This window comes from Gigantopelta aegis, chromosome 14, assembly GCF_016097555.1.
Source record: "Gigantopelta aegis isolate Gae_Host chromosome 14, Gae_host_genome, whole genome shotgun sequence".
NCBI lineage: Eukaryota > Metazoa > Mollusca > Gastropoda > Neomphalida > Peltospiridae > Gigantopelta > Gigantopelta aegis.
In genome coordinates, this window is record NC_054712.1 from 8,917,306 (window position 1) to 8,938,935 (window position 21,630).

The following is a 21,630-nucleotide window of genomic DNA, read 5'->3' on the forward strand; positions in this document are numbered from 1 at the left end:
GGGACTACGCAGTGTTGTTAGTTTTGCAGGATTCTGCAAGTAAGGTTTTGACTGGTGGACATGAGCCCCAACTGGCTGGTGTTAGATCCACATGTAATAGTGGAGCTAATTTTAATTAGATTGGGTTTTAATCATTAAAAGGGTTCTATTAGTTGGAAAGATGCTACAATTGCAGAAAACTCAGAACAGTATCTTTAACAGTATCTTTAAAATAAGCATTTTGCCAAACGCAATTTTAGTTTTAATATTTTTTTGTTTTGACTATTCCAGAACTTACCATATTATTGACCATATGAATTGACCATATTCGTTTATGTCTGATTAGTCTGTTGCAGTGTTTTTCACTATGTATATTTCGTTTAAGTAAAATTATATATGTAGACAAATCACATGACACTGTTTATAGTAACAGTTACGACATTTTCATTTCAGCTGATTTTCGTGCTTATATCAAATTAAGGTTCACACACGCTGTCCTGAACACACAAAACCAGCTATCTGGGCTGTCTGTCCAGGGCAATGGGTTACTTGTTAATTGTTTGTGAGAGAGAAGAGAGTGTAGTGGTCATAGACCTCATTGAGTCGTTAAAAATCCCTTTGGGTGGGAGTCAGTACCGGGCTGCCGACCTTGTACCTACTAACCTTATGTCCCATGGCTTAATCACGACACCACCGAGACCAGTTGCGACTTGTTCAAAACATCTCTTTGTCTCTGTTTTGTACAGCCTATGATTACGGTCAAGGTTTTGTCATTCATAATTAAGATGGTCAATGAGTTGTTGTTTTGTTGTTTTTCAGGATCTATAGAGCATCTCCATGATTCTCAAAGAGCCCGCGCTGATACGCGGTCTGAAATGGCTTGTTCTTTTCTTCGTCATCATCATCGTGTGTCTCCCTGAAGTATCCTCTAGAATCAGAAACAGAAATATGTCGCCCAAACTCTTGAGCTGTTACAAGAACTTTGCCAACGTCACCCTCGACAGGGTGGTGGGCAGCTTTCTCTCCTTCTACTGTGAGTCGGCAGCGAAGGGTATTTTGAGAAAACGCAATGGGCTGAAGCCAAATCTGATCAAATACATGAAAAAACTCACTGAAAGAATTAAAATTAATAGCCACAACAGAACCAAGAGGCAGGCCAATAGATGTGTGAGGAAGGAATACAGGAAGCTTACCACGCAGGAGAGAAATGACTACCATAGAGCTGTGAATGGACTCAAAAAGAATACGGTAAGTTGGTACTGTGTGTCCTTTGTTAGCTTCCATATCAAGGTAGTTCAGAACATAGTACTGTGTTTTCTGATTATTAATTTCGTCATGGTAGTACAGAACATAGTACCGTGGTTTCTGATTATTATTTTTGTCATGGTAGTACAGAACATAGTACTGTGGTTTCTGATTATTATTTTTGTCATGGTAGTACAGAACATAGTACTGTGGTTTCTGATTATTATTTTTGTCATGGTAGTACCGAACATAGTACTATACCGTGGTTTCTGATTATTATTTTTGTCATGGTAGTACAGAACATAGTACCGTGGTTTCTGATTATTAATTTTGTCATGGTAGTACAGAACATAGTACCGTGGTTTCTGATTATTAATTTTGTCATGGTAGTACAGAGCATAGTACTATACCATGCTTTCTGATTATTATTTTTGTCATGGTAGTACAGAACATAGTACCGTGGTTTCTGGTTATTCTTTTTATCAATCTGTCTCTCTTAGTAGGATGTATGTTTTGTATGTATGTGTGTAGAATCTTTAAGAAATTGAGCAGACGACATTCTTCATTATGGTTGAATATTAGTTTTTACAAATTGAACATAAACTTCGTACATTTCTGTTGCTTCCAAAACCACTTATCTTTTTTTTGTTCTGCCAAGCTGTAAATGTAAAAAAAAGTAACTAATAATAAATAATAATTATATTTATTTTGCACAGAGCGAGTTACTTGGTAAAATATCTTCTGGGGTTGTGAGGGTGGAATCTAGCTCAGTCTGTAAGACGCTCGCTTGAGGTTTCTGAATCGTAGGATCGAACCACCTCAGTGGACTCCTTCTCTGAATGAGTATTCTCGTTCCAACCAGCGCCCCGCGACTGATATTATCAAAGACCGTGGTATATGCTGTCCTGTCTGTAGGAATGTGTTTATAAAAGATTCTTTGCTACTAACAAAAACAATGTAGCGGGTTTCCTCTATAAGACTTTTTATCAAACGTTACCAAATGTCTGACATCTCAGTAGCCGATTATTAATAAATAAATGTGCTGTAGTGGTGTCGTTAAACTTTATTCGGTGTATGACGGGTCGCAGGATCAAGCTGCGTTAGGTCAAGATACTCACTGGGTTTTGTTTGTCCCTTCCTATAAGCCAGCACGGTGTACCTATTTCTGTGTGTGAGAGAAACGAATAAGAAACGCCCAGTATGTACGAGTAGATGTCTTCTTGTGTAGATAAAATTTCGTTAAACGAACATTCCTTTTCTTTGTTTCACAGATAGTTGAGCCAAACGTGTACGACGCCCTTGCCATGATTCATTCAGAAATGCAGATATACAAGGCCCACGGTGGACCTTGTTTTCTCAGCTGGCACAGAGTGTATCTGCTGATGTAAGTACAATATACTACATATATATATATATAGATATATAGATATATATATATATATATATATATATATATATATATATATATATATACACACACACACACACACACACACACACACACACACACACACACGTGCGTGCTTGCGTAATATATAATGAATGAATGAATGAATGTTTAACGACACTCCAGCACGAAACATCCATCATATATTTGGTGTCAACCTGACATAAATGCAAAAGTTAAGTTGTCTAATATACATGTATACATACATAGAGATAGATAAAAAATATATGTATATTTTTGCTTATCATCAAGTCGACATAATAGGAACAGGTCGTGGTATTGATAACCTGGTATAAATGAAACCAAGTTATTTGAAATATAATTCTGCAATACAATGCTGAAGTATAATAAACTTAGTATATGTGGCGCAGCATATTTTCTTTTTCACTGTCTAGACCAAGTGTCGCAATAGTCAGACACGGACTAGTATTAAGAGTTAAGATAACTACATAGGACATAAAATAGCCTTTGTTTAAATAGAGCTTTCCTTTTTTCTTTTCATCGTATGCTTATTTGTTGTGTTTTAATTTCAGGTACGAAATGGCTCTTGGAGACGAAGTCCCCGGCGTCTGTGTTCCATACTGGGACAGCAGTCTGGACAATGAGCTAGAAGACCCGGCCGAGTCCTACATGTTCAGTCCTGAACTCATGGGTAACGGTGATGGCGCGATCAAAACCGGTCCTTTTGGAGGATGGAGGCGTCCCCCGGATCCAAACACCCCAAACAAACAGCAAGCTCCAGTATTAAGAAACGTGGGAGCTGATGGCGAGCTTTACTCAAAAGAATCGATAGAAAAGATTTTGTCCCGCCACGACCATTCAGAAATAATCGCCCCCAACTCCGATCCCGACTATGACATTGAGGTTTTGCACGGAGGAGTCCATATGTTTATTGGGGGAGATATGGAGGCTTTGGAGACGGCACCATTTGATCCCATCTTCTTCATGCATCATGCTTTCGTCGACTACATCTGGGAACTTTTCCGCTCGAAGTTGAGAAATCAGTTTCACATTGACCCATCGACAAATTACCCAAATGATCATGACATAGAGTTTCACGGACGCGACGAAATGATGGACATAGCTAATTTCACGTGTGGTGACGGCTACAGCGACGAGCTTATGGCCACTGTTGAATATGAAACGTCACCGACCTGCACGAAGAAGCACCCAACGTGTGACTCGCCTTTCTTGAGATGTCAGCCAGAAAAACATAGATGCATTCCAATAACGCTAAACGAGTCTCCAATTCCTGTGGTGCCCATTCCAGACCCTGTAACCCATCAACCAATTCCAGTAAGTCTACCTCAAGACCCGGTGACGATACCCATAAACCCGGTGACGATCCCTCTAGACCCAGTGACGCCACGTCCAAACCCAGTGACATTCCCAGCAGATCCAGTTACGCCTCGCATTGACCCGGTAACGTTCCCCCCATTAACGCTAGGTCCAGGTCCGGTACCTCTACCTCCAGGTCCGGTACCTCTACCTCCAGGCCCGGTACCTCTACCTCCAAGCCCGGTACCTCTACCTCCAGGTCCGGTACCTCTACCTCCAGGTCCGGTACCTCTACCTCCAGGCCCAGTAACTCCACCAACAGTCGATCCTTGCGCCCACATTGAACGAGAAAAGCACAATGTGAAACCCTGCCAGAACAGTTTCTGCATAAACGGAGTTTGCGATGTCAACCAGTGGGTGTATGTGCCAGTAAAAGTGGTCACGCTAAGACCTCCGGGATTCAACCAATTCAAATCGTTCCCTGTGGTCAACGGTGACATATCCAGTGCCAACGACATATACCAGCCAGGGGCTTACGAGAGAACCAAACGAATAATCGAAGGCAGACGGGGAAGAACTCCAAAAGGATATTCTCGTTGCCACGATGATGGCGTAGGACAAATTTTCGTTCAATCTCAGGGATTAAATTATGACGGAGTGTATAAAGAATCTGCCATCGTTGACCAGAGACTCGCCACTACAATGTCTATCGCTTACCTCGCGGTCAAGGATCCTGGTCGTGGTATTTCGCTATCGCTGTTTCGAGCTGCAGACTCATGCGGCCGTGTTTGTCACACGTCCTGCAAAAATCCCAGGACCGGGGCATACGAGCAGTGTTCTGGTGTCGTAGAACTGGACTCCCGTCCTCCGCTGATGTACAGTAAGAATTACGGAGACGCCACATTGGATGTGTGGGACTACGGTCCGCCCGGCAGCCACAGATGCCCAACTTTTGAAACTGACAAGTTCTTCTTGACGTTCTATTGCGATTACAGAGATCACCTTCCATGGGTGGAAAAGATGACGGCGCCAACTACCCCACCTATGTTAAGGCCAAGGCCACAACCAGTACATGCTTTCCATCCTGAAGGTAATTATCCATTCTATTTATTTCTTCTTCTTTTTTTTTTTTTTCTTCTTTTTTTTTGGGGGGGGGGGGTTGTGGTGTGTGTGTGGGGGGGGTTGTGGGTAGACTGTTGTTGTTTCTAGTGTGATTTTTTGGGGGGGTAGGGGGTAGACTTTGATTGTTTCTGGTGTCAACAACAAAGCATAAATTGGCTTTCTAATGTTTGTAGGACATAGATCGAACTAGTACTAGCCTGAGCTGTTTTGCTCGTAGAATCGAACATCCTTAGTGGACCACCGGCCTCGGTGGCGTCGTGGTTAGGTTATCGGTCTACAGGCTGGTAGGTACTGGGTTCGGATCCCAGTCGAGGCATGGGATTTTTAATCCAAATACTGACTCCAAACCTTGAGTGAGTGTTCCACAAGGCTCAATGGGTAGGTGTAAACCACTTGCACCGACCAGTGATCCATAACTGGTTCAACAAAGGCAATGGTTTGTGCTATCCTGCCTGTGGGAAGCGCAAATAAAAGATCTCTTGCTGCCTGTCGTAAAAGAGTAGCCTATGTGGCGACAGCGGGTTTCCTCTAAAAAACAGTGTCAGAATGACCATATGTTTGACGTCCAATAGCCGATGATAAGATAAAAAACAGTGTCAGAATGACCACATGTTTGACGTCCAATAGCCGATGATAAGATAAAAAAACAGTGTCAGAATGACCACATGTTTGACGTCCAATAGCCGATGATGAGATAACAAACAGTGTCAGAATGACCATATGTTTGACGTCCAATAGCCGATGATAAGATAAAAAACAGTGTCAGAATGACCACATGTTTGACGTCTAATAGCCGATGATAAGATAAAAAAAGCAAGGTGCTCTAGTGGCGTCGTTAAATAAAACAAACTTTACTTTTTCCTCAGTGAACCAATTTTCAGATTACCGTTATGTTTTCACAATACAACCAGTATATCGACGAGTAAGGTGAAAGATACCACCTGAGCATAGTGTTTCAATATAGAATTTTGCACAGAATCTTGACGACTAATACGTTACTACATATGATCCATATTGCATCGATTCTAATCTATGTAGTTTTTGTAATAATTATTTTATTTTTGACGTGTGACCAAGTTTGTAATCTGTGGAAAGAAGTAAAATCATGGATATTATGTAAAACAGAAATTGAAATTAACTTTAGTAATTATATTAGCATGTTTGATAAGACTAATAACAAAACAGTAGCTTTTTAAATTGGTAACTATTAATATCAAATATTATATTTACAGTATGACAATTCAGATTTAAAAAAATATATAATAACATTAAAAATATGCTAAAAACTAAATTTGATATCGAAAAATACATCCTTTTTAAAACTTGAAATTAAAAAATATTCAATAAACAATAGACCACATGTTTGACGTCCAATAGCCGATGATAAGATAAAAAAAAAAGCAATGTGCTCTAGTGGCGTCGTTAAATAAAACAACCCTTTTTATTTGAATTAAAATATGGCAAAAACAAATTACTAAAATAACCAGCTTGTTTGCAAATGGATTTCTTAGAAAATAAACATTCCTAAATATTTGTTTACATCAAATTCACTCCTCTTACCTCTTGTTAAATTATACCATTTAATATTATCCCCATAGGCATGGAATAATAATACAAAGAGTACTATTCTCTATTTTGATATTTAATATTATCCCCATAGCCATGGAATAATAATACAAAGAGTACTATTCTCTATTTTGATATTTAATATTATCCCCATAGCCATGGAATAATAATACAAAGAGTACTATTCTCTATTTTGATATTTAATATTATCCCCATAGCCATGGAATAATAATACAAAGAGTACTATTCTCTATTTTGATATTTAAATTCAATCTTTCTTTCCTTCTATCTTTCTTTCTTCCTTTTCTGATAAAATATACACCTATATATTTTCTGTTTATGTTATGCATAATTTCTAACCTATCTAAGGGGTCTTCCAAAGTTTTCAACATTTTCACGGTCGTACAAAGCGTACGACAGGGGGGAGGGGGGGGGGGGGGGTGTCAGTTATGTACGACTTTTATCGTTTTAATAAAATGATGATTTCCCATCCCCAAGGATTGAAAGAAACCACAATGTTTAGTACTGTCAATCTCGCTCTCGGTCTCAAATGGCTTTGGTCCGGCGTTTTGAACCGACCACCAACTTAATATCCCAAAATCCTTTTCACCAAACATACCGGATGCAGGCAAAAATTCAAGCATGGCAAGCCATAGTTGTATAGATTTATATGCAGATGTGTTAAAATATGTATCTAGGTTGCCTACTACTGTTCACAAAATGCCAAACGATCTATACGAACATTTTATTAATGCATAGTTACTGTAAAATTGCCTGGATCCATGACTGAATCCCTGTGATGACATATGACCATAGTGTTTTCACCTTCTGACACACACACTATGCCCGCACATGGCATGACTTCGGTGATTTATGAATGATGACATTTTAATTTAATTTTAATAAATTTCTACATATTCCATATTCTTGTTTTTATGTCTGTGGTTAGTCCTATAATCTAGATCAATCTCATGTCCCATGATAAAATGTTGATATGTACTACTTTGTGGGGGGGGGGGGGGGGGGGGGGGGGGGTCTGGAAAAGTAGTACTCTTTGTACTACTGTGAAAATGTTGAAAACTTTGGATGACCCCTAAGTATTTTGAATTTCGAACTGATATAAATCACAAAGAAAGGAATAGTACAGTTTGTTATTGTTTGATCTTTGTAGTCTGCTTTCCTTGTTTGTAAGGACTTTTGGGGGGAGGTTTTTGTTTTTTTTGTTTTTTTTTGTTCTTTGAGACGGTAACGTTTGATTTTGATGTTTATTTGTGGAGAGTTCGGTATTGGTTTTTGCCTTTCTTCTTTTTTTCTTCTTTCTTTTTGTTTTTTGTTTTTGTTTTGTTTTGTTTTGTTTGTTTATTTTGTTTGAGGTTGTTGTTTGTTTTTTTTTTTTTGGGGGGTGGGTGGGGGGTGGGGCTCTTGTGGTTATTTTTGTTTTTGTTGTTTTAGATCTATCTAATTTCAGCAGATGATGAAACGTTCACCTGTAAACATGTCTCTCATTTGCTGGGTTTTTGTTTCTCTTTCAGAATGCCGAGTCAGCAAAACGTGCACGATTGACGTGCCGTGTTACACCGCTACGAGGCAATGCACCCACGACGGAGAGGCGCATAAATGCCGTGGTAGCTGCGGCCATTACGTCCGCTGTAACTACGGCCACTACAAGGAAAGTTACTGCAGCGGGGGAAGGGCGTTCAATGTCCAGATGAATCGGTGCTCGAACAGGCCCTGTCGTGCTGACCGTAGACGACCACAGGGAAGAAACCCGTTCAACATGTTTTCTATTAAAAACTACATGAGGCGGCTGAAAAAACGCATGAGGTCGTTTAAGATACCGTTTTAGGTCGTCCGTTGGCGAGCTGGTGTTGGGTCTTGGCGAGCGGAATTTATGAATGCTCAATGTCATGGTTAAATGCAGAATCGCACGGCAGTTGACGTACTAAATGGACCATCAGCATATTGTTTAAAAGTGTATATACTGAACACCAAAGGAAATGAAAATAAAGATTATGGCTAGTTTGTATTTAGAATTATACCGTTTATTTGATTGCCATTGCTCAATTCTGTAAAATGGTAAAAGGCGTATCCATCTGTGATAATCTCAATAGGGTTTAACCCTTTAAAAACTATTTAACATTACAGTTGAAAGTTATGTTCGCATTTCTTTTGCAGTTCAGTATATATTGCATATTTAATTTTCCAGAAAACCCACTTTATTCATCCAACTAAATACACCCCACTCGTCAGTATTTTGATACAAAACTGAATTATAAATACGTAGCCAAAATTACTTAAAGAGGCGAGGTTTAGCTGACAAATAAAACAGAACAAAATTTTGTGTGAATTCAGATAACATAAAAAGATACATGAGGAAATACCTATCTACTGTATAAACAATACATATAACAGCATTAATAAATAAATAAATAAATGGATTAGCATGGGGATTAAATGCTTTCAAAACACAATTGAGACAGTTACAGCTGTTATTTAGTAACTTCACATTCATCGTACAAAACAGTTCACGGTATTTAACAATGTTTGGTCTTGAAAATTGTTTATACTTTGGTGTATACATACATCTTTCTATTCAAAGAAAAATACAATAAAACGAATAGTGACATTCATCACTACCGACATTGTAATCATCAACTTGTAGGAATATTCCCCCCCCCCCCCCCATCTTCAAATTTCGACTTGCAGCTTGTGGTATGTACTAAGATACTTAATAAAAGTTGATTTATTGTTTTATCTATAAATAAATAATATTCGTTAATAATAATGCTCGTTAAAAAACGCTAGCATATATATAGATATAGATATAGATATATAGATATATATATATATATATATATATATATATATATATATATATATATATATATATATATATATATATACTTGAAGACATAAACTGACATTATATAGTAGGACAACTGCCGTGCGTGTTTATCTTTAAGTAATGATTTCTACAACTGCTTTTGGTTCAACGTTCAATATATTACTACTTGTTTAGTTTAAATCCTGTTTCCAGTTTTGGTGTACGTCAGAATGTTTTAATATAATTTCAGTGATCTCTCTCTCTCTCTCTCTCTATATATATATATATATATATATATATATATATATATATATATATATATATATATATATATGTATATGCATACGTCTGTCTCTCGCCTATCTATCTAATCTATCTTATAACACACACACACACACACACACACACACACACACACACAACACACATACATACATACATACATACATACATATATATATACATGTATATATTTGTGAATATAATATTCAGTTAGTTTTATTATGTATGTATGAGCTGCATTGCAGTTTGTTTTGAAATCCATCTTCTATAAAATTAATAACAATATATTATCGATACGTTGAGGATCATATTATGAAGTTTAATTATGTGATGGTTAATGTTATATTATTTAATTGAAATAAACATTTACTGTTAACTTAGTGTACCTTATTTGTCTATTTATTCTTGTAATTTAATCATTCTAATAATTATTTATTATGTTTGTTTTCTTACGTTTCTTCCTGTTAATTCTAGTTACTTTTCCTTTCTACATTTATTTATTTTGTCTTGAGAAACCCTTTGACATTTGTGTGAGCTAAAATACTGTAAAATCCTTTATTTTCGTGATCTTAAAGGGACATTCCTGAGTTTGCTGCATTGCAAGATGTTTCCGACTAATAAAATATTTCTACGATTAAACTTCCATATTAAATATATTTTCTTGTTTAGAATAGCAGTGCCTGTATATTCAGTGTGTTTCTGGTCGTTTTAATATTTGCAAGAAGCCCAAACTGGACTTTGTCTTTAAATAATTTCGTACGTACGGAAAGAAATATTTCAGGAAACAAAATGAAATTTAACCTCGTACAAATATTAGAACGACAGCCACTAATATTTTATGCAGCAAAATATATTTGATATGTAATTACAATCGTTAAAAAGTCTGTTAGTCGATAACATCTTAAAAATTGCAGCAAACTCAGGAATGCCCCTTTAAATTTCGTGGTTTTGCAAAACAATATTCATCTCATTGTGTACTTAAATTCGTAGAATTATATGTTCGTATATGTAAACTACTTGTAAGTTTTGCACTGTATCTAGAACGGGTGTTACGGATCTCCTAGGGGTGGTGGTTCTCCTGTATCTAGAACGGGCGTTACGGATCTCCTAGGGGGTGGCGGTTCTCCTGTATCTAGAACGGGCGTTACGGATCTCCTAGGGGTGGCGGTTCTCCTGTATCTAGAACGGGCGTTACGGATCTCCTGGGAGGTGGCGGTTTTCCTGTATCCAAAACGGATGTTACGGATCTCCTAGGGGAGTGGTAGTTCTCTTAAGGACGAGCACCTGACAGGTGATCATGGAAGCAATCACAACTTAGCTTAATATTCTTCGACTCTGCCTTGTGCAGAGATAAGATTTTGAGAATGGAATACGATTTTGTCTTTAACATTTATAGCTATAAAAATAGTAGTATATTACGTTACAAGGATGTTGTGTGCAAACGCCATGTGCACTGAAATGTATCCAAATCAACAAACTTCTCGAAAGAATGTCACGGGGAATTGAATTGGCAATATTGTTGACTACTACGTTTAAAGGCAAAATATGACACAGAAGAAAATTAAAACAAAACAAAGCGTTTACTTTGCACTGCTTTGTGCCAAAACAAAGCGTTTACTGTTTGCATTAACTGCGTTAATGCTAATAGGTACAAAAGGATTATAATTAGTTCATTTTGTAATAGAACTAATTTTAAAATTATTTTCTAATATGAAATAAAATATATAGTACGACTGCGTTGATATGGAAAAAAATCACGTAGAGTTAACAGAAGTAAGGAAATTAATTTTTTTCGAGGAACATCCACAACGCAATGGTGTAGTCTTTCTGAGAGGACCCGGTAGAAAAATATAGCGGAAGTAAAAATTCGTATGAGTTCAGGGTTAAATATGGGATTTTGTCTTAGTGCCTCTCTATGATGTATATGACACGGGCCGTTTGCAACCTAGAATAGAATATAACAGAATAGAATAGAATTGTAAAATATTGAGTATAATTATTTCTTTGACTTTATTTGGTCCCAGCCTGTGCACCACGACTGGAATATTAAAGGCCGTGGTATGTGTTATTTGGTATCAATGGACAAATGTAGCGGGTTTCCGCTCTAAGACTATATGTAAAAATTACCCAATGTTTCAAATCCAGTAGATAAATTAATGTGTTCTAGTTGTGTCGTTAAACAAACAAGATTTCTTTTTTTCTCTGGTTTTTGTTTTGACTTTTGTCGATTTAATAACTAAACAATTATACATAATACAACAAATTCTCCCTCATCCCCACACACACACAAACACACACACACATACACACACACACCACGATACGTAACACTCGTGGTCTACGTGTGTTGTGGCATGTTCACCACTTGTTGGTGTGTTTGAACGACAGACCTAGCACAGTTAATCATCGCCGTAATTAACCCCCTCATCCCCACCCCTCCACACACACACACACACACACCACGATAGTAACACCCGTGGTCTACGTGTGTTGTGGCATGTTCACCACTTGTTGGTGTGTTTGAACGACAGACCTAGCACAGTCAATCATCGCCGTAATTAACCCCCTCATCCCCACCCCTCCACACACACACACACACACACAAACACACACACCACGATACGCAACACCCGTGGTCTACGTGTGTTGTGGCATGTTCACCACTTGTTGGTGTGTTTGAACGACAGACCTAGCACAGTCAATCATCGCCGTAATTAACCCCTAGCGTATCCTTGTTATGCGGAAGAGAATACACACTGGTGACGTCACGGCCATTTGTCTAAGACGTCGCCCCCAGGGTGAACCACCTGTGGACTAAATAGATGTGTAGTGTACAACGTTTAGCTTGCCGTATCACTCACCTGCTGTGATAGAAGATAAACATTACGGTTTAAAGGGACATTCCTGAATTTGCTGCAATTTTTAAGATGTTATCGACTAACAGAGATTTTTTGACGACTGCAGTTACATATCAAATATATTTTTCTGCATACAATATTAGTGGCTGTATATTAAAAGTGTTTCTGATCGTTCTAATATTTGTACTAGGTTAAATTTCATTTTATTTCCTACAAAAGATTTTTTCGTACGTACGAAATTATTTGAAGACAAAATCGAGTCTGGATTCTTACTAATATTAAGACGACCAGAAACACATTGACTATACAGACACTGATATTCTAAACAAGAAAATATATTTAATATGTAAGTTTAATTGTAGAAATATGTTATTAGTCGGAAACATCTTACTATGTAGCAAACTCGGGAATGTCCCTTTAAAATAATCACAATGAATGAACAAATGATCGAATGAATGAATGGATGGACGGATGGATGGATTAATGGGGCACTAGTCAGAGAGTAAGGAAGTGAGAATGAATGGATGGGTGGGTTGATGGATGAATGAATGGATGGATGTATCGATAGATGAATGAATGAATGAATGAATGAATGAATGGATGGATGGATGGATGGATGGATGGATGAATGAATGGATGGATGGATGGATGTATGGATGAATGAATGGATGGATGGATCAATGGATGAATGAACGAACGGACGGATGAATGCATGAGCTACGAACGAACACACACACACAACTGACAACATTATTTTGCCATAAATAAAACATTTTGTGTCTACCAAGCATCGGAAGATGACAGCAATTGTAAGGGGATGTTACACACACGCGCACGTATATAGATAAGGACGTCCACTCCCGGTGATTTGCTGGACAATACACACTTCCTGCACCGCTCAAAGGAAGACTGCCACTCACAGACTAGTTCGATACAGGACAGAGCACATAGGAATAAACATAGCTGATGACATCCACTCACGAATCACTATACGAAGCTTGGTAGACAGGAGGACTGCCACTCTGGACAAACATTTGCAAATGGGAAAGAGGAGGTTATGTGGAGGCAGCTCTCACTTCCAGAATAACCTCCATTACCCTCCCTCCATTACCCTCCGCTGGATGAAATGGATGGATGGATGGGTGGACGATGGATGGGTGGATGGATGAATGAATGAATAAATTAATGAACGTATGGATAATGGAATACATACATACATACATACATACATACATACATAGATAGATACATACATCGATACATACATAAGGATGACTCGATAGCTCAGAACGTATCGTGGGAAGTCTGCATGTTGCGGGCAATTCGGTGCCACAGATTCAGAGTCCCAGAAACAGCATGCGACCATTTGTGAGGCCAGAAAGGATTTAATGATCTCCTGCGCCCGGCATACATACAATATATAGATACACCAATACATACATACATTCATTCACACACACACACGCACACACATATATATACATACATACATACATACATACATACACACATAAATATATTTGAAAACATCACAGAAGCCTATAAAACTCATTAAAAACAACATAAGAGATGCAGACAAACGTGCTATATCCGTTAGAAGGTTGCCACCCCTGCACCACAATACGACTTGCTGGATTAAGTACGAAAATAGGATCTGTGATCGTCATAGTGTGACCGACTTACGTCTGCTCGAAACCACGTGAGTGATGGGGCACACTTTGTACCCATGATCGTATGAGAGCCATTCATAAATCTCAGCTACCAGGAAGTTGGCTATTTTCACTTACTTTCGGCTTGCTCTCAGTCGTTCAAGACACATTTATGTTTCCATTTGTTAAAGGCTAACTTTTATAACAAAATTACAAACTAAAAGCTGTACTGTTTAAGGTTTAAATCTATTTTACTGTATACTGTGTATTCTCAATAACGAATAAAAAGTTATTACTACTTTTGCTTTCTTGTAAGCGTTACAAAATACTTATTCTGAATGTTCCAAACTTTGTCCCAAAACAAGGACACCTTATATGTGACGTCATTTTAATGTTTTCAGTACGTCACTGTCGAGCAGATGGTGGAAATCACCCAAATTGAGTCATTAATTCAAGACAAAATCATAAGAACTACTTCAGTCTCCATTTAACTCTTGCTCTTTTCTCCTTTTAGCAAAAAAGTTATTTTAATGCAGCATTTTTTTAAATATAAAATTGAAATAGACTTTATTGGAAATGTAAATATATGTAAAGTCATTTCCTAATATCAGTTTAGCAAAATATTGTTGGTCTAGTTTTAGCTTTACTTTATTACAAAAATAATCTTTAAGAACGCAGAGTGTCTACAATATTAAAAGAAACAAACGTATTTCTTTGTTTTACCAACTTTTAATGCATTGCTGTCGTATAATCCTCAGTACAGTACGCCTGTTAGTCGATAACATCTTAAAAATTGCAGCAAACTCAGGAATGTCCCTTTAAAATAACTCTTGCCTTTATAGGATTTGAAGATATAAGTGTGTTAGTTTAACGGCACCAGTAGTTTACATGTATTAATTAACCATTGACTATTGGACGTCAAACATTTGGTAATTATGGCACATAGTCTTCAAAGAAAACTCGCTACATTTTAAAATTAAAACAAAATATATATTGTATGCACTTTCTCACACAAGGCAACACTTACATGTACCACGACTTTTGATATACCAGTCGTGGGGTTTCCAGAATTTAAAGATACTTCTCAACCATTACATATCATGTCAATTAATAACAGAGTGGAATTTACATGGCCACGTTCATTTCTTTTTATGAAACTCGCTGTATTCTTTCTATGTCCTTGACAAAATGTCACCATGGAAATGTCAGCTTAATTGAATTTTCATTCTGAAGATAAATGTCATCAACATCTGACCCGACCTTTACCACCTCACGACCTTTCAGGTGTTATAATTACTCTTCTAGATGTCATGGAGATGTGATGTTTTGTTTCCCGAATTCGAGGGTTTTCTCCAGGACTGTCGGGTAGTTGCACCCCCTGCACCCCTAATTCATAGTATATATACTGTTCTGTCTTTGGCAAAATAGTCGATGCCAATAGATTCCGTAACTGCATGTGTTAGTCTGACACCCTTGTCTGCACATGTTACACTATAGTTCTTTAGTCGGTGGATCCATTGGGCTATTTCTCGTTCAAGCCAGTGCACCACAACTGTTATATCAAAAGCCGTGGTATGTGCTATCCTGTCTGTGGGATGGTGCATATAAAAGATCCCTTATGGAAAAATGTAGCGGGTTTCCTCTCTAAGACTTTGTCAAAATTACCAAATGTTTGACATCCAATAGCCGATGGTTAATAAATCAATGTGTTCTAGTGGTGTCCTTAAACAAACCAAACAAACTTTAGTGTCCAGTGCAAGGGCTGACAGACTTGGTCTAAAGAGTGAGAGATATTGTTCATGCATAGGTATCCAGCTTAGTCCAGCTTGCGTCGAATCAATGGTATCTGTACTAGGTATTTCAGGGTTTTTTTATTTCATACAATCGTGGACGTCAACAACCTCATTAGATATACGATATACATTGGTACTGTACTGTAAGCAAGAAAATGTAATTAATACGTAATTTTACGTTCCAGCCAGTGCACCACGACTGGTATATCTATGGCCGTAGCATATGCTATCCTTGCTACTAATGGAAGACATGTGGCGAATTTCCTCTTTAAGACTACATATCAAAATGACCAAATGTTTGACATCCAGTAGCCGATGATTAATAAATCAATGTGTTCTAGTGGTATCGTTAAACAAAACAAACTTATCTTTTTTATTAAAATACCAATAATTCTAGGAAAATATCATTAAATTGGCTGGGAATTTCTGTTAAGATAGGTTGCCGTATATCAAATAGCATCTCACCGGTTCAAAGTGCACCTAACTTTGAATATCGCATTTAATAACACCAAACTTGTCATTGATCAGATATGTGACAGGACTTGTCACTAAATGTTTTTTCTTTTCACAAGAAGAGTAAATTCTTATAATTTAATTTGAACAGGTATCCATCTACTAGTTAATATTGTGCTTGAAACACGTGCGGGGTCCTACTAAAATTATGACGACAATTTGTGTGCGGAACTAGGATAGCCAAAGACGTGTCCCGTTATATCTGTAACTAGCAGCTTAAAGTGGCAGACTCTAGTTTTTAAACACTATGACTTTTTACTTACATTGTATTATTTAAAATATTCATTTACGTACACCTGAAGTGGTTCTGGTCATCCAGGTTTTTGTAATGCCCCAAAATGCGTTTTCCATAATACTAAAAACGCACGTTCGTCTGAGAAGTAACGGTTATCGAGACAAGCTCTAGTCTATTTTTGGACGGTATTTCCTCGTTAAAACATCACAGACTTTAGCTTCTCTCTGTTATAACCTTATTCAAATGTGTTGCAGGTTTGTAGATTAACTAAGCTTAGTGTCCATTTTCACGAGCTGAAACTAGGGTCTGGGCCTTTAAACACCGCTCACTTTTTTTTCTGATTTATTTTAAGCAAGAAACATTGTAATATACGGTATTATGTGTAATATACGGTATTATGTGTAATATACGGTAAACATTGTAATATACGGTATTATGTGTAATATACGGTATTATGTGTAATATACGGTAAACATTGTAATATACGGTATTATGTGTAATATACGGTATTATGTGTAATATACGGTATTATGTGTAATATACGATATTATGTGTTGATTGAGACGCTCTGTGTTTCAGTTTTGGCCACATGCGTCATCTATGCGGTTCAATTTGGTCGTATTTACTCTATAAGCACAACAATAAATTAAGACTGCCGGAAGTTTATTATTGCACTCGAAGTACCGCAAACGTGGATCTAGTACGTCATGTTTTGAACACATCGTACTTTCCCATTGTGTTTATTGCGACTCTGACGGCAAATCCTTCATTATTCTGACAATAAGAATTGGTCCCCTATTAATCATTAATATGACTGAGAGGAACAAAAAACATAGCCGTACATAGACTAAAATAACCAGAGGCATCAACGAATTGAATTGAATGGATGTTTAACGACACCCCAGCACAAATAATACATCGGCTATTGGGTGGCATACAATGGTAATGAAAATAAATAAAGTGATGATCAACATCAATATAAAAATTCAAGACTTAAACAAAAACAGTGTAAAGAACATTGTAAAGAACTGTGCAAAAACACAAATATCACAGAATTTTACGGATACTGAATTTTCCTCAAAACTTCAATTTTGTGCTGTATTGGCCATTCTCAAAGAGAATGTTACACCCCTGCACCACAGTGAGGTTACAGCACACGCAGGGGAGAGGCATCAACGAAAAACAAGAACACAGAAATATTAAATTTTCTCTAGTAAATCAAACGGGCATATTTCAACTAAGTCCTACTTCTAATAAAATATGTAAAATATATAGTTTATGAGAAGACAGTCGTAGACAACCAGCGTCGGACAAAAGTTAAAGTTTGTTTTGTTTAACGACACCACTAGAGCACATTGATTTACTAATCATCGGCTATTGGATGTCAAACATTTGGTTATTCTGACATATAGTCTAAGAGAGGAAACCCGCTACATGTTTCCATTAGTAGCAAGGGATCTTTTATATACACTATCCCACAGACTGGATAGCACATACCACGGACTTTGGTATACCAGTCGTGGTGCACTGGCTGAAAACAGAAATAGCCCAATGGGTCCACCGACGGGGATCGATCCTAGACAGACAGCTCATCAGGTGAACATTTTACCACTGGGCTATGTCCCCCCTCCCCCAGCATCGGACAGATTTCTAGAAGATTCGAAGAAGATAGTCCGCAACCATGTCTTTGATCTACGACTGTTGGAGATCTTCATATTTTATGGAAACAAAAATTAACAAGGCACTTTTGCTTGTCGAGTTCGTTTGTTTGTGTGTTGGTGTTTTTGTGTTTGTGAAGGGGAGGGGGCTGGGTGGGGGTTGCATTTGTTTTGCTTTATATATATATATATATATATATATATATATATATATATGTTAACGGGACATTCCTGAGTTTGCTGCATTGTAAGATGTTTCCGACTTATAAAATACTTCTACGATTAAACTTACATGATAAATATATTTTTTTGTTTAGAATATCAGTGTCTGTATATTCAATGTGTTTCTGGTCGTCTTAATATTTGTAAGAAGCCCAAACTGGATTTTGTCTTCAAAATATATTTTAGGAAATAAAATGAAATTTAACATAGTACAAATACTAGAACGATCAGAAACACGTTTAATATACAGCCACTAATATTTTATACAGAAAAATATATTTGATATGTAATTACAATCGTTAAAATGTCTCTGTTAGTCGATCACATCTTAAAAATTGCTGCAAACTCAGGAATGTCCCTTTAAAATACCAAATGTTTGACATACAATAGCCGATGATTAATTTTATAAATTAATGTGCTCTAGTGGTGTCGTTAAACAAGAAAAAACATTTTAACTAAAAACAACTTAAGAATAAATAAATATATTTTATAATTTCACCATAAGAAATGAATGAACGTTTAACGACACCCCAGCATGAAACATACATCGGCTATTGGGCGTCAGACAAAGTGACAAACAAACCTAAATATATAAATGAATCGATGATTAACATCTAAATAAAAATTCAAAAATTAAATTAAAACACAGTGCAAATGATCAACATCAAAAGAAAAATTCAAAAGTTAAATTAAAACACATTGTAAAGAGATATGCAAACAATACAAATATCACAAGTAAATAAATTAAAATTTAGAAGAAAAAAAAAAATTCCGTATCTCGATTCATCATATTGAATTTCAAATTCGAACCAAATTATGGCGCAAATCCCATTGGTCCATAATTCGTATGCGTGTACGTAATTTATAATGCACTGATACGCACACGCGTATTAAAGGGACTTTCCTGAGTTTGTTGCATTTTTAAAGATGTTATCGACTAACAAAGACTTTTTAACGATTGTAATTACATATCAAATATATTTTTCTGCATAATATATTAGTGGCTGTATATTAAACGTGTTTCTGATCGTTCTAATATTTGTACTAGGTTAAATTTCATTTTATTTCCTAAAATATATTCTTTCGTGCGTACGAAATTATTTGAAAACCAAATCCAGTTCGAGCTTCTTACAAATATTAAGACGACCAGAAACACATTGAGTATTCAGACACTGATATTCTAAACAAGAAAACATATTTAATATGTAAGTTTAATCGTAGAAATATTTTATTAGTCTGAAACATCTTACAATGTAGCAAACTCGGGAATGTCCCTTTAAGAGACTTAGCCACAGAAGGATATTGTTGCAGGTTACGTATAATACGTAAATACGTATATGGGTTTATTGAATAAAAACACATTTTATTGTACAAAGAACGAACGAATCGGGCACAAGTTTGACAAATTACGAGGCCCTCTTCTATATACATGCAATATACATGGTGACATATATTACATAGCTGTTTATTTAAACTACATTCAAACAGTCAATGATAACCAGTGGAAGGAATAATAGAATCAATCACCGTTGTGAGGTATAGATAAGGCAATTCCAACCCGAGGGACAAAATATTTTGTCACAACGGTGATTAATTCTTTTTCTTGCCCATTTAATTACAGTAACAAAACCTTAATTTTGTAAGCTACGTACAGTTTGTTTATTGTTGAACGATTCGTAAACATTTCACCTACAAACAATGAAACTCGTTGAATCATACGTTGAAAAATATAGTCCAACTTATGCAACGACATAAAAAGGCAACAACTTAACAATAAATATAAAGTTAAAAATATTAATTTGTTAAAATATTTTTAAAACAACGATACAACGTGAAATGGCAAAGAGAATTTTTAAAACCTTGAATTATGACGTCAATCGTTTTAAAACATGAGTTATGACGTCATGCATATGTAGAAATTGGCTAGCCCTCGAGTCAGACAGATTTATCTAGCCCTAGGGTCAGTCATATTTTTGTAGCACCGTGCAAAAGCTGGATAACCCTGTCCAGTGGACAAGAACTATATTATATGCAAAAGAATATGAAATAAAACAAGAAGAAGGAAATAAATAGTGATGCAAGAGATTACACGAATAATACTTCACGTGCAGTCAAACTCGTTATCACACTTACATATATACAGGTATATGGGTTACGGAGAAATTAAAATTTCCCTTAACGCGTTAACCGTATGTTGGGTGAAGACTATTTTGTTTTTAGGAGTGTATATCTGTAAGTGACGTGTGTGCGTCCGTTACCGATCAAACAATAGATGACATGTACACGCTGGTTGACAAGTCAGATGACAGGAATGGCATTCGCGTGACGACACTGAAGAGGTCACGTGGTCACAGAAAGAGGTCATCTTGTGCCATGGTGTCAGAATCTTACAAATGGCCTGTGACGCACTGGACAATTGATGGTCATTTTTTCAATTGGTTAGTTTGGTATTTCCTGTACTCGGCTACTAATAAATAGTCACAGAACAAACCGGAGAAGTCATTTGGAATATATTTTACCTGAATCACATAAACACAGTTTTGGGTGAGTTTCTTTTGTTAACTAAAATTTTACTCTTTGGTTGTTGTTTTTTGTAGGCCATAATCTTAACAAAAACAGCAATATCCGATAAATAATAATAATAATAATAATAATAATAATAATAATAATAATAATAATAATAATAATAATATTGTTATAATCACAATTATTGTTGTTATTATTATTATTATTATTTTTTGTTGTTATTGTTATTGCTGTCGGTGTTGTTGATATTATTGTTGTTGATGTTGTTGTTGTTGTTGTTGTTATTATTATTGAGGACTATCTAAATGCTAACATATATACCTGGAAGATACAAATATATATCTAAAATGGTAAACACCATTAATTAATTGTATTTGTTCTGTTTGGGATTTTAAAGGGACTATCCTGAGTTTTCAGCCTTAGAAAGACGTCC

General features: G+C 36.5%; 1 protein-coding gene across 1 annotated transcript; it reads left to right on the top strand.

Moving 5' to 3' along the window:
* Window positions 1–816: 816 nt before the first annotated feature.
* LOC121388448 lies at window positions 817–8,729 on the top strand. Its single transcript, XM_041519769.1, has 4 exons — window positions 817–1,227; window positions 2,496–2,608; window positions 3,205–5,039; window positions 8,170–8,729. Exons 1-4 carry the CDS (start codon window positions 817–819, stop codon window positions 8,481–8,483), a joined length of 2,673 nt encoding a protein of 890 aa, XP_041375703.1. The 3' UTR covers window positions 8,484–8,729.
* Window positions 8,730–21,630: the final 12,901 nt, after the last annotated feature.